Source organism: Suncus etruscus, chromosome 8 (assembly GCF_024139225.1).
Source record: "Suncus etruscus isolate mSunEtr1 chromosome 8, mSunEtr1.pri.cur, whole genome shotgun sequence".
Classification (NCBI taxonomy): domain Eukaryota; kingdom Metazoa; phylum Chordata; class Mammalia; order Eulipotyphla; family Soricidae; genus Suncus; species Suncus etruscus.
The window spans coordinates 12,087,223-12,108,358 of NC_064855.1; the positions used below are offsets into that span (position 1 = coordinate 12,087,223).

Consider the following 21,136-nt stretch of genomic DNA (forward strand, 5'->3'; position numbering starts at 1 on the left):
AACCATGTGGCTCCCGCTCCCTGCCTTCCCCCCCCCCCCTTCTCTTTCTTCACTCCCTTTTTTCTTTCCAAACAGGGAAAAGTGGTTCCACAAGGCTGGGAGCGCCTGGGCGCACGGTGCGGCGCCTCCTTGGAGCTGAAGCCCAGATAACGGTTCTTGGTCCTGGTCTTGATCCTGGTTGCAAGCCGGTCCGGTCCAAAGGGAAACACCCCAGCCTGGGCGCACGGAAGAGCTCGGAGCGCGGGGCCAGCGCCCGCGCCGACACATGGCTGCGGCCACCCGGCGCGCACCCCAAAGCGCCGCGCCCAGCTCCCCGGAGAAGGAGGAGGAGGTTCTTGGGCTGAACCGGGCCGGCCCAAAAGAAGCGCAGCAGCAGCGGCTGAGCGTGGACGCGGCCGCGGCAGGACAGCGGGATGTCCCTCCTGGTCCTGGTCTGGCTAGGTGAGTGTATGTGTGTGCGCGCAGGGCACATCTGGCAGCCCGTTCCCCTGGGGCACATCTGGCAGCCGGGGAGGGGACCGCCCAGTTCGGCCATGGCCATCCAGCGGTTGGCATCTAGGCGCCGCAGTGGCCTGCGGAGCTGGTGGGGGTCCTCATAGGGAGGAGACTCCAGGAGCGGGGGTTCGACCCTATAGCTTTGGGGATGGTCCCATGGGCTTGGAGAGGGGCGCGCGCCCCGCTTCTGGGCCTCCTGGGGGGAATGGATGGGGGTGGTAGCGGATCGGGCTTCTTGCATGATTTCGGTGCCAGGTTCTTGAGGCTGGGAGGAGCGTTTTTTTGTTTCAAACAGGCGTCTCGAAGGCTCCGATCAGAAACAGATGTGTGGCGGGGTGTAAGGAAGAAGTGGGGGTTTGGTGGTAAGAGGAGAAGAGGAGAGGAGAGGAGAGGGGCGGCAGGGAGAGCACCCCCAAAATGCAGATTTTTGGGAAATGACCAGCAAGGGTGGGTGGGAAAGGGGTGGGATGGTGGAAAGATGGGGAGAGCCAGCCAAGGAAGCCAAACTGGGAGGAAGGTGGGGGGGCCCTGGGGTGGAGAATGAGACAAGAAAAAGCAGCATTAATGGTTTGCAGGGAGAGACGCGGTGGGTTTGGAAAAACTGGGGCGCAGCAATTCCCGGTGTCGCCCCCCCCCGCCAGACCCCTGCAGTCTCTGCCCCCCCCACCCCCAGGCGCCTGCAGGAAGCAGCAGGTTTGCTGCAGACTGCAAGCAGAACCCGAGCAGGAGGGAAACTGAGGAGCCTTGCAGGGGGAGGAGCGGGAAAGTGGAGTGGCGTGGGGGCTCTGCGGTAAAGGCTGGGTGGCCGCCAAGGAGCTGGGACTCCTGGAAACACTCCCCCCGAAGGTTAGCAGAAACCCCAGCACCGAAGATCCGGCAACTGCCCGGGAACCCAGGCCACCCTGTCTGAATGCTCTAGCTGGGTGGACTTCGCTTACATTAGTTCCAGCTTCAGAATGGAGAGTCCTTAGCGCCCAAATCACAAAGCCTAAAGGGTGGCTTTTGAGTGCTGGGAATCTAAAACACCAGGAATGTTGGGGGGGGGGGGGCGGGGGAGGTTGTCTCGTGTGTAGGAATAAACTTAAAAAAAAAAGGAATCCACACAAAAGTGAGTAGACACTACAAAGTCATTTGCTGTGGATGTCTAGAGCACTGCCTAGTTCTTGCTTCGCGTGTGTGTGTGTGTGTGTGTGTGTGTGTGTGTGTGTGTGTGTGTGTGTGTGTGTGTGTGTGTGTGTGTGTGTGTGTGTGTGTGTGTGTGTGTGTGTGTGTGTGTGTGAGACAAACATGCCTCTGTAGGTCTGTCCCAGGCATCATGATCTGGGCAGAAGAACAGAGAGGAGGCAGCAAGAGTGTGGTTAGAGTGAGGAGGCAGGCGGGGACTGTTTTCTAAAATCCTTGAAATATGGGCTAAGACTGGCGATGCTGTCCCTAGACCCAGCTATTTCAGCTTGGTGCCACCTTTGCCACCTTTACTAGCCTTTACCCTGCAGCTTCCAATTGTTCCCAGATGCTCTCTGGATTGAAACCCCAGTGCCGCTTTATTAAAACCAGCTAGAAGTCATTAAGCACTTATTATGTTGAACACTCTGTCCCGTCTTGTTAACTCGTGGCTGCCTCCTTCCTACCAGTCCTGATGGCAAGCTACTATTACCCCTTTTTACAGAGGAGGAAATCCAGCTTGTTGGATGATGGAGTTTGAATCTCCAGAGGTAGCTCAGGAATCTAGCAATCTGAGAGCTTTGGGACACTTAAGGACTTTGAACGGGTCCAATGAACCATTCCAGTTGGGTCTTCTATAGAGAGACTGGGGTAATGGATGAGATCCCAGCCCTAAAGAAGGTCTTGGGGAAGGGAAGCTATAGAGAGAGTTTTGCTGGCCTGTCTTCATTCATGGAATCCTGCATGAAATCATTCCTCTCGCAGTGGTCCTCAAACTATGGCCCGCAGGCCACATATTGTATTTGTATCTGTTTTGTTTCTTCATTGCAAAATAAGATCTATGCAGTGTGCATAAGAATTCGTTCATAAGTTTTGTTTTTACTACAGTCAGACCCTCCAATGGTCTGAGGGACAGTGAACTGGCCCCCTGTTTAAAAAGTTTGAGGACCCCTGTGTCTAGAGAAAGTAGAAGCTACTTTGGCCATGTTTTACCTTTTTAGTTTGTCTTAGTGCAGGGGAAGGGGACCCACACCTGCCAATGGTTGGGGCTTACTCCTGGCTCTGGGCTTGGAGACACTTCTGGTGGTGCTCGGGGGATCATAAAGGATACTGGGAATCGAACCTGGGTCAACTACATGCAAGACAAATGCACTACTTGCTGTACTATCACTCACACCCCTGGGTTCTATCTTTATAATATAGTTACAGACTAAAGTTATGGAGAAGAGAAGCAGAACGGAACACTGAAGCTGTTTGCCATTCACACCTAGGGCAAAACTTTTGCCACCTCTGTGCCTTCGTCAGACAAGCTCAGACCTAACACAACGCAGCTCTTGGTTGAGAATACAGTTGAATTAAGAGCCACTGAGCCGGTGTACTTCCAGATCAGGACAAAAAAAACAAAGCAGAAGCCTGAGCTGATGCTGGTATTCCAGGGAGAAGCATCAAAGGGAGCAAAATTGAAGGATGCCCTGGTCTCTGAAAGGCACCCTGACTAGAACAGAAAGCCAGGGAGGAGGTGCTGGGACTCATGGTTTGTCCAGGGACTCGTCATCAAAACCAGAAAGGAAGCCCTCAGAACCCTAACATCATCTGATGTTTCTTGAAAGCCAAATTCCAGGCTGTTTCCTCACTACTGGCCTGATTGTCTTTTCTAGAAACCACAGTCCCAAAGGCATTGGGCAGGCTGAGTCCCCCAAGTGACACAAGGATGAGCCATTGTTGAGTCTTGATAGGTGATGGCCCTGGGGAGGGAGGCACCTCATCATGTTCCAGGAAACAGGGAGACAGGTCCCTGTCTCCTGGTGCTTAGTTTTCCCTTATTCCACCAGAACATCCTTTCTGGGCCCAGGCTATCTGCCTTGCTGCTCTTCTGCTTGAGTTTTCTCCTTCCTCCTCTCTGCTCCCAGAGGCTCCCCTGGGTAGCCTGCATCATGCAGAGACATCGACTTGAAATCTGGCAAGCTCTCTAGGTTCTTGTTCTAGATTCTGCTTTCTTGTCTGCAAAACAGGGGGTGAGGGACCCTAACCCCATCGTTTCTATAATTCCTTCATTAAATTGTAGTTGTGGTCTCCACCTTCATCATTGTTCTGTGGAAGGTTTGACGGGATGGTCTCTATTTTTCCTCTCCTTCCTACCCTAGACCACTCTCCAGGAATCTGGCTTTATTTGCTGTCTCTAACAGTGCTCAGTGCTTCTATCCAGCCCTGTACTTTTGTTTATGATGATCCTATCTCCCTTCTCAAAGTACCCTCTCTCTTCCTCTCCATCCCTGTAGAACAAAATTGTGCTCAACCTCCATGTCTCACCCCAATGACCACTCCCTTCCCATGCCCAGTTCCTGATTTTACCAACAGAATAAACTCTCTTTCTCCAGCTTCTGGATCCTGGAGACATTCTCATATGCAACTTTGTTTTATGATTGGAATGCTTATCTGATAGGCCAATCACACTGCAAGTTCCAAGTAGACAGAACTACAGGCATTAGTCTGCATACCCCTTAGTACCTTGGATAAACTAAAAACTGAATTGTTTTTAAGAATTGTTTGCTAAGATCATTGCATTTTTCTTATATTTTTTAAAAATTTATTCAAAGCATTGTGATTTACAAAGTTATTCATAGTTGAGTTTTAGACATACAATATTTTAGCACCAATCCCACCGTCAGTGTCAGCCTTCGTCCACCAAAGTTTTCTGAGTCTATCTCATTAATCCCCCTTCATTGGATTTTCTTGGCAGGGCACAGGGTAGTTGGGGGGTGAGGTCAACTCATGCCTGATGGTGTTCAGGGATGATTCCTGGCAGGAATTGGGAAGGGGGGGTATATGTAGTGCCAAGGATTAAATTTGAAACAGATGTGTCCAAGGCAAGGACCTTATCATTGTACTTCCTTTCTGCCTCATGACCATTGGATTTTTGGAATATTTGGGGGTTTGAGTGTTATGTGTTATTTCAGGGGAGCCATACTTGGCAGTGCTGAGGGGTTCTGTGCTTGGGTGCTATTTTCTGTCGTATCCTGGGAACCTTGTAGTGCCAGGGCTTAAACCTGAGCTTTCTGCATACACAGCAGTTCACTCTGCCCCCTTTCAGTATAACTTAACTAGTTCTCTTAACTAATGTAAAGAGAAGTGAAGAATTAGTAGAATTATTACTATTGACCATGGAACAATCCATTATTTGAATTCAGTTTGTTTTGTTCATTAATGCAAATAGAACCAGTGACTCTTTTTCGGTTTGTCATTTATTTTTGGTCACTATTAGTGGGAAACCACACCTTGCATAATTATAAGGGGCCATGTGGTTCTGGAAATGGAACCCAAACCCAGGATCCTACATGGAAGGCATTTTAGCCATATACCTGACTCCTAAATTAATACTAATCTCATCTGGTGGGCCCAAGGGATCATATGGGTTGCCAGGTTTTGATCCTGCTCAGGTACTTTATCCACTGTACTATCTCTCTGGCTCCAAACTTTTGTAGTATTGTACAAACTATTGTACTCCAAAAATAGTTCTATTTAAAAAAAATATTATATGTTATATGAACATGGCACGAGACCGGATAACATATTTGTCACATAAATTAAATAAATGTGTCAGAACCAGATTAACAATTGGCTTATCAAGACTTTTTCAAGGATGGGGAAAAAGAGCTTTATTTTCCAGAAAATGAGTTGGAGGAAGGCTTGAATGCTGAGTCCATTGATCTGTAGTATAATGACATGTCTCAGTAGCATTCCATGTCCTCCCCTCATATTCTCACATTAATGAAAATGTCATCATAATGATACATTCCCAGTAGACTTGTATCTTGTCTCATCTTATTTTTGTCTTGTGCTCATCAGGGCAATGTACTTATGAGGATATTTCATGAACATTCTCAATCATGAACTACATAAACTTTTTATTTTGTAGGAATCACACTGGTTCTACTGAGGAGGGCAGGGTTCAGATCCTAGGCCTCACATTGTCTGTGCTCTTTAGTCACATCCCAGCCCCTAGAGAGATATTTATGTCTTAATTTGCTGGCAGGGAAGTATATCACAACCAGCTCTGCGCAGAATTTATTCCTGGTTCTGTGATCAGGGATGTCTCCTAGGAAATTGGAGGATCCTATGGGGTGCCAGGGATTAAATCTTGGTTGGCCATATGCAAGGTTTTTCCACTGTACTATCTCTCCTGCCTTCTAGAAAGACATTTTTCAAAAGTAGAGTCAAAGATTACCAAACTCTGGCCAGAGTTTTTTTTTTTTTTTTTTTTTTTTAAACTAGGGCTCAGAGGTTAAGGTGTTTGCTTTGTACACAGCAGACCTGGATTTCATAGTATGGTCCCCTAAATAACCAAGGAGAGATTCCTGAGTGTAGGACCAGGAGAAAGTACTGAGCATCACTAGAGATCCAATCCACATCCCCTCCTCACCCCCCCCAAAAAAAGAGACTTTTCAAATCATAAAAAGCTAAGAGGGGGCCAGAGCGATGATAGCACAGCAGTAGGGCTTTGCCTTGCATGCGGCTGACCCAGGACGAACCTGGGTTTGATTCGTGGCATCTCATATGGTTCCCTTGTCTGCCAGGGGTGATTTCTGAGTGCTACTGGGTGTGCCCCCCCCCAACAGTAAGAGACTAAACTATAGCTTTAAAAAGGTTTTAAGCCTCATATTTTTCTGATAGGTGAATGAGAACTGGAATCTGCAGTTCTTGTCATTTTTAGAATCTTTGAAAATGATACATTTGTGGGCCCGGAGAGATAGCACAGAGGCGTTTGCCTTGCAAGCAGCCAATCCAGAACCAAAGGTGGTTGGTTCGAATCCCGGTGTCCCATATGGTCCCCCGTGCCTGTCAGGAGCTATTTCTGAGCAGACAGCCAGGAGTAACCCCTGAGCACCGCCGGGTGTGGCCCCCCCAAAAAAAACCCCAAAAAAACAAAAAAAAATGATACATTTGTATCATATTTTCCCTATAATTTCCAGACTTCTTAAGACGCTTCCTTTTTGGACCCAAAGTTATTCCAACTAGAATGATTCCAACTAGTAATTCCAACCTGGTCACTTATGCTGAGGAAGGACTTAAAGTTCAAGGTTTAGATGAATAGTTTACCAGAGAGGTCAAGACTGGAACCCTGGGGCCGGGCGGTGGCGCTAAAGGTAAGGTGCCTGCCTTGCCAGCGCTAGCCTTGGACGGACCTCGGTTCGATCCCCCGGTGTCCCATATGGTCCCCCAAGCCAGGAGCAACTTCTGAGCGCATAGCCAGGAGTAACCCCTGAGCGTTACCGGGTGTGGCCCAAAAACCAAAAAAAAAAAAAAAAAAAAAAAAAGACTGGAACCCTAATTCTGTGTCCTGCTATTGATATCCTGAACCAAATCACATCTCTCCTCCTTTTTCAGCTTCTAGAATCAAGCTATTTGGCCCTTGTTCTTCTCCTGTTTCAGTTAAATGAGCAAAACAATGGGCATTATTTTTATGGGTGCTGGAGAGGATGATAGGGATCAAACCCAGAAATTCACACCCTCAAAATTTTCACTGCTCCTCTGAGCTCCAGCCCCGCAGGGCATTATTGTTTATGTTGAGCAATTGCCTGAAAAACAGGGCAGATGTCATGGCATTGCAATTTAGATTTCATACATAGGAATCCTGGAAACTTCTTCGGTGCTGGGTATTATATTTGATATATTCAGGAAAATAGTTAGACCCGTCTCATGCCAATGGTGTGGGTAGGTGCTGATAAGGGATTAGGTGGGGAATCATGAAGATGAAGGAGCCTCTCACTCCATCATCTTATGGTTGTTCTGAACAAGTCCTATCCCTCTGCACCTCAGGTTTTGTTTTGTTTTCCTTGCAAAACGAGAGTATGAAGTTATTGGTCTTCAATCCTCAGTGTGAAGGTCCATGAGAGGGTTGACAGATGCAAAATCATACTCAGGATTGGATATGCCAGGAGTAATAGGACTAGTCAGGCAGTATGAAGGGACTTGCAGAACTGAGCTGGCTATGGTCGGGGGACTAGAGAGGCTGGGGACTGAGTCAGGGCAGACACATGCATGTCCCCTTTGCCACTGTGCTTTCTCTCAAGAACTTTTTTTCTTTCAACATCATAGAATGAAAATCCGATAGCTTTTTCAGGCTGTCAGGAAACCTCTGCAGACCAGCAGGATTCTGCAAACTGGCCTTTGAAAACCCATTATATTAGACTACGGTTATCTCAAAGATTTCTTAGAGAAATAGCAGTCGCTGCTTTTGTGGTTGTTGTTTGATTCTAAGAATATGCTGGCTGGCCTAGAGGACTGATAGCACAGGGAGGAGGGTATTTACCTTGGATGTAGCCAACTAGGGTTTGATCCCCAGCATCCCAAATGGTCCTTAAGCCTGCCGGGAGGGGCCGGGAAGGTGGCGCTAGAGGTAAGGTGTCTGCCTTGCAAGCGCTAGCGTAGGACGGACCGCTGTTCGATCCCCCGGTGTCCCATATGGTCCCCCAAGCCAGGGGCGATTTCTGAGCGCATAGCCAGGAGTAACCCCTGAACGTCAAACGGGTGTGGCCCAAAAACAAAACAAAACAAAACAAAACAAAAAACACAAAAAAACACAAAAAAAAGCCTGCCGGGAGCGATTCCTGAGCAGTAACTTCCAAGCATCGCCGGGTTTGATCGCCGGGTCCCAAAACCAAAAACAAAATAAATTGATTGGGATCAGCGCCATGTCTGTACTGCTGTGCTAGCTAATGTTTTGTTTTGTATTGTTTTGTTGATAACTACACCTGGCCCTGCTCGGGGGCGTCCTCCTGGCTCTGTGCCCAGGGATATCTCCTAGTAATGTTGGGGGCACAGTATGTGGGGTCAGAGATCAAACTTGGGGGAACCACATGCAAAACAGACACCTTCCCTGCTGTGTACTGTGGGTCCAGTCCTACCAGTCTGGTATTAGTAGGCATTGCCCATTCATGAAGCAGAAGCTGTGACGGTCTCTAATAGGCTTTCCTATTTAGACTATCTTTAGACCATCTAGACTAGAGCAATTTTCCTGAAGAAAACAGTCACACTTCCACCCTAGAGTACATTGCAGATTGGATGGCCAGAGACTCTGCCCTGAGGTTTAGTAATAAGAATACTCTTAAGGGGCAGAGAGATAGCATGCAGATAGGGTGTTTGCCGTGCATGCAGAAAGTTGGTGGTTTGAATCCTGGCATCCCATATGGTCCCACGAGCCTGCCAGGAGCGATTTCTGAGCATAGAGCCAGGAGTAACTCCTGAGTGCTGCCGAATGTGACCCAAAAACCAAAAAAAAAAAAAAAAGAAAGAAAGAAAGAAAAGAAAAGAAAAGAAAAGAAAAGAAAAGAAAAGAAAAGAAAAGAAAAGAAAAGAAAAGAAAAGAAAAGAAAAGAAAAGAAAAGAAAAGGAAGGGAAGGGAAGAGAAGGGAAGAAAAGGAAGGGAAGGGAAGGGAAGGGAAGGGAAGGGAAGGGAAGGGAAGGGAAGGGAAGGGAAGGGAAGGGAAGGGAAGGAAAAGAAAAGAAAAGAAAAGAATACTCTTAGAAAGGACCTCATGCTGCAGGGCTGGAGTAACAGCACTGTGGAGGTGTTTACCTTGCATGCAGCTCACCCAGGTTGGATTCCCAGTATCCCATATGGTCCCCCGAGACTACCAGGAGTGATTCCTGGCAGAAGCACAGAGCCAAGAGAAACCCCTGAGCACTGCCAGGTTGGCCCAAAAATCGAAAAGAAAAGAAAAATGACCTCATGCTGGGACCAGGGTGTAAATCAACACTAAAGCAATTCCCCTTATGTATAACATTAGCCACCTCCAAACCCCAAAGTCTCCTCCTAAAATAATTACCTACAAAACTGCCTGCATGGGTAGCAGTGTAGTTTTCGGGGTGGAATAGTTTCTTCTGGATGGAATACTGTCTCCTGTGAAACTATTTATGAGCAGATTAAGGGTGACAGACAGGGTTAGTCTTATCTTGTGTGATACTTTGTTGTCCTTATATGAAATTGAACTTGTGCTTGGTTTTAACCCTATTTATTGTGTGTGTGTGTGTGTGTGTGTGTGTGTGTGTGTGTGTGTGTGTGTGTGTGTGTATTTGGGGGCCTCAGGGATACATCTGGCTGTGCTCAGAGGCTCTTCTGGACTCTGGCCTCATTAGTAACCCCTCGGTAGTACTTGAGGAACCATCTGTATGGCCGGGGTTCGAACCCAGGTCAATAACACACATGGTAAAGTGCTTTAACCACATACTGTCTTGTATTTGTAAGACCTGAGAAACTCCTATTGGGAAGGATAATTAGAACACTGGATTTCTTTCCTAGCATCTGTACAGACTTTGTTGTCTGCAAAGCCTCTGATTAACCTACCTCATCTCCGCTGGAATCATCAAGAATAAAAGTCATGATGGTGCCATTTTGCAGATAAATAAACAGATGGAGAAACATGAAGTGAGTTTCTGAAGCATAGTCTGTTAGCCAACAGCAGAATCAGGACATGATCTAGCCCTAGGGACTCAAATGACCCTCTGATTTCTCTTGGCCAGGAGTGGGAGGGGGGTGTGGAACTTAGAGCTCTTTTGCCACCAGTGCTATATGACCAGGAAGAGGACAGGTTGAAGCAAGATTCTGTTGATAAAATAACAAACAGCAAAATCCCACAGTGAAAATTCTATTTCAACATTTGACATACCCCCCCCAATTTTATTCAAGTGATTAAAGAATGACTTTTTTTTTTAACCCAGAATGACAGCACACATTACACATGGATCTCCGGTACTTTCTGAAGGATTGCAAGACTCTTGTGGTACCCAGAGTTTTGTGGGTACTCAAACTCTGTGGTACCAGAATTTGGTGCCCTATGTTTTCTTTGGACCTACCCAGATGAGGTCCTGGGAGTAGCTCAGTAAGTCCTGAGACTGTGGGCTTTGGTTCTATGTCACTGACTGAGTCTCACCCTCTATGTTCCTTCTCCTCATCCAATTTCTGTCCCCTTCCCACCACAATCACATAGACCATAAAGAACGCAGCCCGCATCCTCCTCAACAACTGTTTGTCTCTGGTTCATATGAGCTTCTTGAACTCTCTGGATTCTGGAGAGAGAAGTTTGTTTCCTTTGGCTCCCTCTGGACCCCAGTGGGGGAAGAATGCTGAAGTCAGACAATCTTTATTTTGTCAGCGACAGTCTGTTGGATCCCGGGGTGAGCCTGGGCTCAACTGTGGTGGGGAGAGGACTGAAGGCTGCTTTGTTCCAGAAGGCCAGGAGAAGGTCGTTTCCTTCATGGCACTCGGAGCAGAGAGAAGGAGCAGCTGTCTTCAGAAGGTGCCCATCAGTGTGGGGTGCTGGAGGCTCTTCTGAAGTGAGGAAGCCATGGGGGGCATCTGGACCGATGGGGAGCAGAGTGTGGATAAGGAGGAAGAAAAAGGCAGAGCAGAGGGGAAAGCTGAATTCAAGCAGTTGACCTGCTGCTTAACTTCACTTTGTCAGCTTCTGCTTCTGGGTCAGCCAAAGCCTGTTTTAGAATGAAGTTTGGGCAGATCTCCTCCACCCCCATGACCATAGCTGGTGCTACCTGCTGCTCAGACATAGCCCAGATCAGTTCATCTGACCTTCTAGCAGGGAGGTTTCTCCCCCATCTTGAGTGTTTAGCCCTGCAGGATCCCCAGTATCTCAAAGGCTGGGTGTCTGCTGAAAAACAAAGAAAGCTGCCCTAGAAAGCACAGGGGGGACTTTTCAGATTTATAGAAGTGTTAGAAATGAGGAGAGGGCCTAGGCTTTTAGGAGTCTCACGAAGATAGTAAAGATAGTAAAGATAGGGCATCTCACCAGGATACAGTAGCTTGTAAGGGCCGACTCTAATGTTCACCTGCCCTTCCTCATGGCCCTGTGTGTTAGGGAGATTGCTGGCTCTGGATATACAGTGGGGATGGGGTGGGTGCTTCCCTTACCGACATCAAGAAGAGGAGATGAAGGGACCCTGGCCTGGGCATTGGGCCAGTTGCCTCCTGAAGGGACGAGTGTGCCCTATGTCCTTGCCTGTTGAAATTCTGGCTTCATTCTCCACTGCCACTTGCCAGCTACAGAGTGAGTGACCTACCTCTCTCTCTTCTCCTCCTTCATGGACTCTTACAGGAACAAGACTGGGAGAAGGAAATGTCAGTCAGTGCCTTCGGATCACTTCCTTAAGGACACAGGCCCCTTCATTCCGGGTTTTAATATCCTCCCTCCATGTGAAAAGCAAACAGGATTCAGCTCAGAAGGACTTTTCTATGGCAGAAGAGTCTGTTATCATGAGCAGAGATTCTGCCTCTGACTTCTTATCTTATTGGGGTGTGGGGGGGAAGGTGAGGGGAACTGATCAGATCCTGGAGAGGGAAATTGCTTTGTGCTTTCATTGTTGAAGCGGAGACCTGGCTTTCTGAGGAGCCTTCTGACTCGAAGCAATAAGCCTTCTCGCCCTGCCCCTGTCACTTCTCATTACTTCCGGTGACAGTTCCAATGATTTCCCATCACTCTTGAGGGTAGAATGGGGGTGTGAATGTCTGGGACAGCCAGGGGGGTGGGGTGGATTTGGGCCTGGCTTCTCAGATCCTGGCTGCCCAGCTCGATCAGCCACTTGGTCATCCCGTGACCTCAGGCAAGCGGCTTCACCAATCACAGGGTTTAGGGTTGGTTGGAAACATTAAGTGCCTGCAGAGAGAGAGAGAGAACATTAGCATTGGCCTGTCATGCTGACTTAATGATGGCTATTTCTGCTGGGAGGGCCCCCTGAAAGCCAGATGACACCAGGCCAGCCCAGAGTCAGGGCTGCACCCATAAACCAGTTTCTCCATGTCCTTCAGGGGATGTCATCCTAGTTCAGGGTCCTTGTTGTGTACAGACTCTGCAGCAGTCCTGCAAATGGAACGTTCTAGGCTCTTGCTTCCTGGGCATAGGTGACCCTGTCACAGTGCCTGGGAGGCGACATGGGTGCAGTGTCTGAACCTCTTTTCTGCCCCCCAAATCTGGCCACCCTGTGCCGTTCCTGTCTGTTGCCCCAACACCTCTTGTGTCCTTGTCAGTGAGGAAGAAACTGGAACTTTAGTCAGGCTCTGCCCCAGGCTGCTGGAAGGGTGTGAATCTTTGTGAATCTTCACAAGGATGCAGAGGGACCTGTTATCTCCACTCTGTGCTGGGGAAGGCTGGAGCAGAGAGTGGTGATGTCCACGCAGGAAGCCACCGACAGGGTTTCTCAATCCCACACCACCTGGTCCAGTAACAAGCTACATGCCCCTGAATTCTCTGCCTTCCAGGCAGTCATTGTCCCCACCAAAATTAGATTCAGTGAGTCCAACACCTGCATTCAGGATGTGTTGAATGATCTCCCCTTTTTAAATTGGGGAGGAGAGGAAAACCTCAAGGTGTGAAGGAAACATTGGTAGTTTGGGTTATTTTCCCCCCACTGACCTGAGTAGAAGCAAATGTGACTTGCCTCCCCAATTGAAGAGTGGCCCCAATCTGCAGCCCTCAGGCCCCCCACCTCAGACATTACATGGCCAGGCCCTAGGATCTGTGCTCCATTCACTGCCTTCTCACCCCCCAAGCAGCACCTGCACCCCTCTGCTCTCTGCTTCTCACTCCCATCCTATGCTTCCCAGCCTAGGGAATGAGGCCACAATGCATCATATGTACAAATCACACATTTCCTGATAACAAAACTTGAAGAAAATCCTTTTTAAAGGGTTTCTACATCCAGTTATATTACTGCGGCATGGTGATCCACACTTTATGAAGTAGGGAGTTCTATGGTTTGGGGGCCATACCTGTGGTGGTGCTCTTCAATCAGGGATCGCTCCTGCTGGGATTTGGGAGACTTTATGGAGTGCCAGGGTCATCAACATGCATGGCAAGCGCCCTACCTGCTGTACTATTGCTCTGTGCAGCACCTCTCCATCTACACCTCGAAGCAGGGCTCCAGAGCAGGAACTCTGGCACCACTATGTCAGCCTAGGATATGGAGAACTCAAGGCTGAATCTGTTGACCTGACCTGGATGAAATTTTACTGTAACCATAGGTACACAGGCACTGATGTGTGTAATTTAGTGTATGGGCTGAGGAAGAAAGAAGCTCAAGGGCCTGCATGGGACCCAGCTGGGTTGAAAGGCTTAAAGTTGTAGTGGTACAAACAGCTGGACTAAGAGTGTGAATTTTTGTCAATCCTTGACATGAAGATGTGATCATAAGGGCTGGGACGGTTCCTGGACCCTCAGGGAGGCAAGAGCCCTCAGCACCGTGCAGCAAGGACCCAAGTGGATATGTGGGCAACAGCAGGCCCTGCCTTAGGGACCTGACATGAAAAGCCAAAGTACAGAAGGTAGAAGACACAGCAAGGCCATGCTTGCTAGGTCCTGGAAGCTCAATCATTATTTATTGAAGAAACAATGAGTTGATGGAAGCAGCGTTTGAGTCTCCCTGTTTCCCTGCAAAGCTACCTTGCTCCCAGAAGAAACTAACCTTCACTTTGCAAAGCATTCCCCAGGCTCCCAGTCTGTTTTCCCCATGGCAGTCCCCTTGCCTGGACTCCCAGAGAGGTCACAGAATCTGGGCTTCAGTTCATAAGGTACAGGCTGGCTCTTCTGCTTCCACACGCCTCCAGGTCTTGGCTCATCACAAAAGTAAACCAGACTCAGTGCAGTCATTCCGGTCCTTTGAACAGGGTGCTGAGGCAGCCTCCTGGATTGATCCTACTTGCTTAAACCCATCCGTTGTTAAGCTAGCAGGCCCAACGAGGTAGGAAAAGCTACTTGTATATCTAGGGTTGCAGACCAGTCTCAAACTACCAGAGACAGAGCCTTCATTTGTCAATGTTCTCGCCAAGTCCTGTGGCCCTTTGGGGACTTGAAATAAGGGCAGCCCAAGGGGGAGGGTCTGACAGACAGGGCCAGAGATGAATGTGTTTGTCTGTTCTCTGAGACCTGCTCCAGACGCAAATCCCTTCAGTACACCATGAAATCAGGCCGCCACTTTTGTCACACAAGGGAAGGATGTCTCTGCTCTGACCCAGGTTGGCCTGATAACAGTTTTCTTCTCAGCATGTGTTGTGTTTCCTGGGATCTCGAAGGGTTTGGTGGTGGGTGGAATTTATAAGACACAGATTTCAGTTATGGAGCAACTCCTGTGTGCTTAGCAGTCTAGGGGTAAATGGCACTATATCCTCAAACATGACCCCAGAACCCTGCATCTGGTCCCATGGGGCTAGGGGTACCAGATGGACCAAGAAGATAGTAGAGTGAACACATCGGGCAGAATAACAGCCAATGGCCAGATGATCTGGTACGGCAGAAAGTGGTGGGGAAATTGGGGAGGGAGAGTTATTACTGAGTAAAGTCTGACTTCAGCATGCAGTGTGGCAAGAATGGTGTCATGGGAAGGGAATTCACAGCGACTCAGGCACATTGCATCAGGAGGTGAGAGGGGGCGGGAGGCCCAGAGCCCAGGCCTAGAAAAAGTGGAGAAAAGATGCCAGATGGGGGTGGGGAGAAAGCACAGTGGGGCAGGGAGCCTGAAAACCCTATGAAATAGTCTCTGGAAATCATACACTTTCCTAGTTTATAAACCAGTAGAGTTTTGTTTTGGTTTGATTTGGTATTGGGGGGGGGGGTCATGCCTGGTGGTGCTCAGGGCTTACTCCTGGCTCTGGGATCACTCCTGCTCAGGAGACCTAAGGGGTACCAGGGATTTAACTCATGTTGACCTTGTATGAGGCCAGCACCTTCCCGATGGACTATCCCTCTAGTCCCTATAGGTCAGTTTGGGCACCTGCCTTCAAAATTAACTGAAATTAATTAATTAAATTAATTAATTAAAAATGACATTGACATGAAATTTTCCTGCACATGGACACCTTGGCACTATCTCTGGCACAGAGATCAGAAATGGGTGGAATTTTTTGTTTGTTTGTTTTTGGGTCACACCCAGCAGCATTCAGAGGTTACTCCTGGCTCTGCACTAAGAAATCACTCCTGGTGATCAGCTGCATGCAAGGCAAACGTCCTACTGCTGTGCTAGCTCTCCGACGGCTCTCTCTGCGTGAAATTTCTAGGTCTTCCTGCTGTATGAAGGCCAGAGTTCTAGGAGTTTTAGGTAGAGGCTGCAGACCTGAATCATTGCACCTTGCTAGCCTCAAACCCTCCTGCACCCTTCACTTCATTTCCTCCGCCCCCTGCAGGCTACCTGATGCTCTCACATTCACCTTCTCCCCTAGTTCAGCTCTACTCAGCCTCACCATGACCCTAAATTGGACTTCCGCCAAGGTTGCTCAGGTCTGAGCACTTGTTTATGCCTCGCCTGGGAGTGCTCTTTCGCCTGCTTTGTGCAAGCCTGACTCGTTGCCCCTCAGGCTGCAGTACGCATATTGCCTCCATGACATCTTTCCCAGGTCCTGGGCGACCTTCATGTTTGCTGTGAGCCTCTGCCTGCCCACTCCCAAGGGCCCTGTCCAGTGGTTTCTTAACACTAACCTGCAGTGAGTGGCCTTTTACCCTCTCTGCAGACACCATTGTCCACTCCTGCTAGACACTGTGCCTTGCCTCTGTAGTTAACTTCTGTGTCCCTCTCAGAGTTCCCAACCATGCCTGCCCGAGTGACTCATCATCAGTCTAGGATGCATAAACACACATGCTCTTTTCCATTCGACATGCATGTCTACAATCTTACAAATGAGAGTCAGCTAATGAGTCTTTACTCTCTGTAAAACTTGGTCGGTGTATTTCATTTAGACCTCATTTCTCTGCCTCGTAGGCAAGAACAGGATCCCATTTTACAGAGGCGGACGTGGAATGCTATAAAGGGATGTGTCCTTGTCAAAACGGATGCAGCTAGTTAGTATGAATTTTGGGATTTGAACCCAGACAGCCGGAGGTTAGCACCAATACCACCAATTAATGTGCTATTCAAGTCACCTAAGCTGGTGTTTCTCAGACTCTGAGGTGCTTATGAATCACGGGGGTTGGGGGGTGCTTGTTAAAATACAAGCACCAATTTAGTCATTCTGGGTGGAGCCTGAGAATCTGTGTTTTCCAGGAGAGGGGGGGAGGGAGAGAGAGAGAGGGAGAGAGAGGGAGGGAGGGAGGGAGGGAAAGAGAGAGAGAGACAGAGAGAGACTATGAGGCCATGTTGAGGGGCTTTAGGGTTAGTTGGTTGCAAAATTGGAACTTCAGGGCCCCGACTTACTTGTGCCCTAACTAGAACCCAAAGCTCTCTCCACAAGTCAGCAACCCCTCAGAATATTAAAACCACTCATGTCTTTATGGACCATTTGCTGAAATATCCACTTGGATCATATTGCCAAGAGGGCCTTGATTCTGTGCACTGCGTATGGAGCCCTACAGGAGTTGATCATAGCACTTGTTCAGCTCTGGGCTTCATTATCACAGGGTCCAAGAGTGCTTGTTTTGAGAGACAAGAGGGGCTCCTTCAGAGCTTCCCAACTTTTCTTTAGCATAGACACCCAGCTGTCCCATACATGGTGTGTCGCCTCTCCATTCCATTTCTCTCCCTGTCTTTCCCAGTTCCCACTGGCTGCAGCCAGGGTTTGCCTCAATTGTGATTATTCTGAACATTGGCTGTATCCAACCTTTACCACCATCTTTGTTCTTCTCACTGGTCCTTCATACAAAAGGTCCCATGGAGACTCATGGAGATTGTCACTAAACTCTGTTCCACCTGCCACCCAGCAGAAATCTCTGAATGGTCATTCATCCTCTATCTGACCAAATGGAAGGAAGCTCTGTATTACAAAAAATGTATTACAAAAATTACAAAAAATGTTCTCCTCCTATCTCTCTCCCCCCCCCCAACCAAGAGAAAGGCTTTCCATTTTGTTCTCATTTCTTTTTAAAAGTAACATAAACTTGTATTAGTTCACGTTTTAGTCCTATTATTATCTTTTGGGCCACAGATTTGCAGTAGTGAACGTTAATAGTTTCTGAGGTACACAATTGCCACATCTCACCACCTCACAAGCACCCAAGACTCTCTACCAATGTTTTTGTGTTGCTTCCGGTGCATTTATCTTTAAGTCACACTTTTGTATCTTCATTTTATAAAGGGATCTGTGATGGGCACAATGCTGGACATTTCCTCATGCACATCTCCTGCAATATTTTCCCACCCCAAAGCACACAGAATAGTCCCCTTTTTTTAGTTATGACAACTTGGCTCAGAGAGAAAGGGGAGTAGTGTCAATGATTTGTGCAAAATCAGACAGAAAATAGGCGTTAGTGACAATGTCCTTGCTATTATGTCATTGCTGTGCGTGTCCTCCCCCAAAGCCCTGTAGGTAGTTGGAATAAGCCCTTTCGTGTGTGTCTCCAACCCTGCTCTTGTCCTTCATAAAGGAAACACTCCAGTTCCCTTTCCTCTGGCTTCAGTTCCCATCATAGAAGAAACCATCATGAACTGAGGTCATGTTTGGTGCCAGGCACCCAATATGTAATCTGCATTCATCTCTGGAAAAAAACCTCAGCTATCTCCATTATTGTAGATAAGCAAAATAACCAAAACTCAAAGAAGTAATCTATCCAGTGTCACACAGTGAATAAATGACAAAGCTAGGAGTTGAGCATAAGCTTCATGGGTTGCTAAATGAGAAAAATGGTGGAGTGGAGGGCTGGAAGGAGGACAGTGAGACTCCGAGTGAGAAATGAAGCAATATTGGATTTGCTCCCATTTGAACTGTTATGACTGTGTTGGCAGTCTTGGCCTCTTGTGCAGAATAACTTAGAACTAAAGAGGGCTCGTCAGGGGAACCCAATCTATGCCAAGTCTTGGGCCTGAGTTATTGAAGGTTTTGCTCTAGTTATTTGACACCAGCACTAAGTACTGAAAAAAGAGCAGCTTTATTGCTGTATCATTGGCATAATGTAATTTATACCTATTTAACATACGTGATTCATCAAGTTTGGGTATTGTGTATTTCCATGAAGCCATCACTACAATGAAGAGAATTTCAATCCATGCCATACATCTAAAAGAGTAACATCTCTTTATGCAGATTCCAGGATCATTAATACAGAAACCTGATGCCAACAATAGAGACTGCATGAAAAATAAAACTGTATTGCACTACAGACAATGACTTGGATTGAACAAACTAGTTTGTCTGGAGCCTAGAGTTGGTCTTATGCCAGGAAACTTCAGGGGTAGGGTCTCCTTGTATTTAGGCCAAGGCTTTTCTTTTCCATGTCCCCCATATTTTGGTGGGCCTATGTAAACAATATTTGCCACTCTAACACCGTTTTTACTGTGCTCCTTTGACTCAAAACCTTAAAAAAAAACCACTTAAACTTTTTATGTTAACTTAAACTAATACACATATGCATGAAAATGTAAAAAAAATACTATGCCTTCAATGTTTAAGGAGTCACATAAATTTCATGGCCTTATGTTGCTTTGTATACTGCTAAGAAAAGTTATAATGTACTATAATCTGGGGACTTGTGGACAAAGTAATTGTACATGGGTTCTGTTTTATTTTTTCTTAATGTTCTTTGACTGTAAGTTCAAAATTTAGGCGTCAGCAAGGGAATTTCTTCTGAGAACTCTGTTTATGGGTGATTGGCCTTCCACTGTAACTTTACCTTGTCCTCTTTCTTTGCATCATTGTTCTCATAATTAAAAAATTAAAAATTAAAAATAAATAAATAAAAGAGTAATATCTCTATGAAAGAATTTGTGTGTGTGTGTGTGTGTATGTGTGTGTTGCCAAGAATAAAAACTCAGCCTTGCATAGAAGACATTTGCTCTGTCATTGAACCTCATCCTCTGCCATAGTAATGAAGTTTTGCTGAACTTTATTGAGGGACCTATAGAAGGACCCAGAAAGGTTGGAAACCCACCTCCAATTTTTGGAAGGCCATAGGAGAAGTTTAGAATAGAGGACCCACTTTGTGTAGATCAGGAAAGACCCTCAGCCTTACTTTGTGATTCGACTTTGTAAATATCTTTGTAGTCCTCTGGTTTATTTTGCTATTAAGGGCAGAGCCCACATCTCAGGTCCTGTTTGGTGTTTGTGAAGTTCTGGATTCCAGAATAAATTTGTCATCAAATGGTTAGGACTGAGTAAGGTGCAGGAGAGCCCAGTGGGCACCCTATGGACAGAGGCCTTAAATGAAGAGAATGAGGTTACTCAATAGGTCCTCCAAGAAACTCAAGACACAGCAGGCCCAGGGATAATATCCCTTCCCCAAGTCCCAGCTGTCATTTTTCCTCCAGCCCTGGCTCTTGATCCCCCATTTGAAGAGCACACAGTGTCAAAGAGGCAGAAACAGAGTGGAGGTTTCAGGAAAAGGGCTCTGGCTACTGTGGGAGAATTTAAATGGTCAAAACCATCTTTACTCCCAAGTCTTTCCTTCTTCCTCTCAGACAACAACCAGAGTCATTTTCTAACCTCGGGTCTGATTTCACAGGCCTTAGGAGCACAGCCACTGGACTCTACACAATGCCCTCCGGGATCACCATTATGCACTGAAATGGTGTTTAGGGAAGTATTACTGTCGCCTTCACTCTAACCTCCCATAAACATTCTGCTATGTTTGTAATCACTTTCTGCCTTTGAAACAGAAGTAGCACAACCACGATTTCTTTCCCTTTGGGGCCTGTGAGTGCTGAAGGCAGCATCAGCCTTGCTCCATCTTGGCCACCACTGCAACACCTAATAGTCTCCACAGGAGAGCTCACACAGGTACATGAACAACCCACCTAGTTCTAAACCTCTGGAAGTCTGTGTCACTTAACAACGAGCAGAACTCCGGACTGAGCGGAGCATCAACCCAAGTGTTGGTCACACCAGGTGTCACACATGAAGTATGATGACCCAAAAAGGCAATCCTCACTCCTGTGACCTAGCAGGGCTAAAGAGATATAGTCCTGACACAGAGCTATTGTGAAGGGGAGACTGGGTAGGAATGGTCGCTGTTGGAGGGAATGTGGCAATTGCCCTGAGTGGGGCACTATCCCAGGGGAGGTGAAATTCTTGCCTGCAGTAGTTCAAGCAGAGGAGCCAGAAGAGAGTATGAAGTCAAAGGTAGCAAAGAATGGGCCTGAGATATAGTACAGTGGATAGGGCAGGTTGCAGGTGGCTGACCTGAGCTCAATCCCCGGTATTCCAAATGTTCCCCTGGCCCACCAAAAGTAATTTGTGATCGCAGAGTCAGAAGTAACCCTTGAGTACCACCCGGTGTATCCTAAAATCAAAAACAAACAAAAAGGTGTCAGAGAATAGTTCTGAGCAAAGGAAGCAGAGGTGTAACCTAGGTAGAAATCCTAAGATTGCTCAATCTTGAAGACCTGTGAGAAAGGTTGAGTGTCCTTCAGTGATGGAAAAAGAAATCTTGGATGAACTAGACAGCTTTGATTTGCTATATAGGCACTTGGCTAGACCATGCTTAGGCATTAATGTTACTCTGAATTTGTCATTCTGGGGACAAGTCAAGTTTTCAAATGTGGATCTGAAATTGGGAACCTG

At 47.3% G+C, this 21,136-nt stretch overlaps 1 protein-coding gene across 1 annotated transcript in view; it reads left to right on the top strand.

The window, feature by feature from the left end:
- Positions 1-264: 264 nt before the first annotated feature.
- CLMP (CXADR like membrane protein) overlaps positions 265-21,136 on the top strand; it is a 95,878-nt gene continuing 75,006 nt past the window's right edge. Inside the window, exon 1 of the mRNA XM_049777944.1 lies at positions 265-441. Coding sequence (XP_049633901.1) covers positions 414-441 — 28 coding nt within the window. The 5' untranslated portion in view covers positions 265-413. The remainder of the gene's footprint in view (positions 442-21,136) is intronic.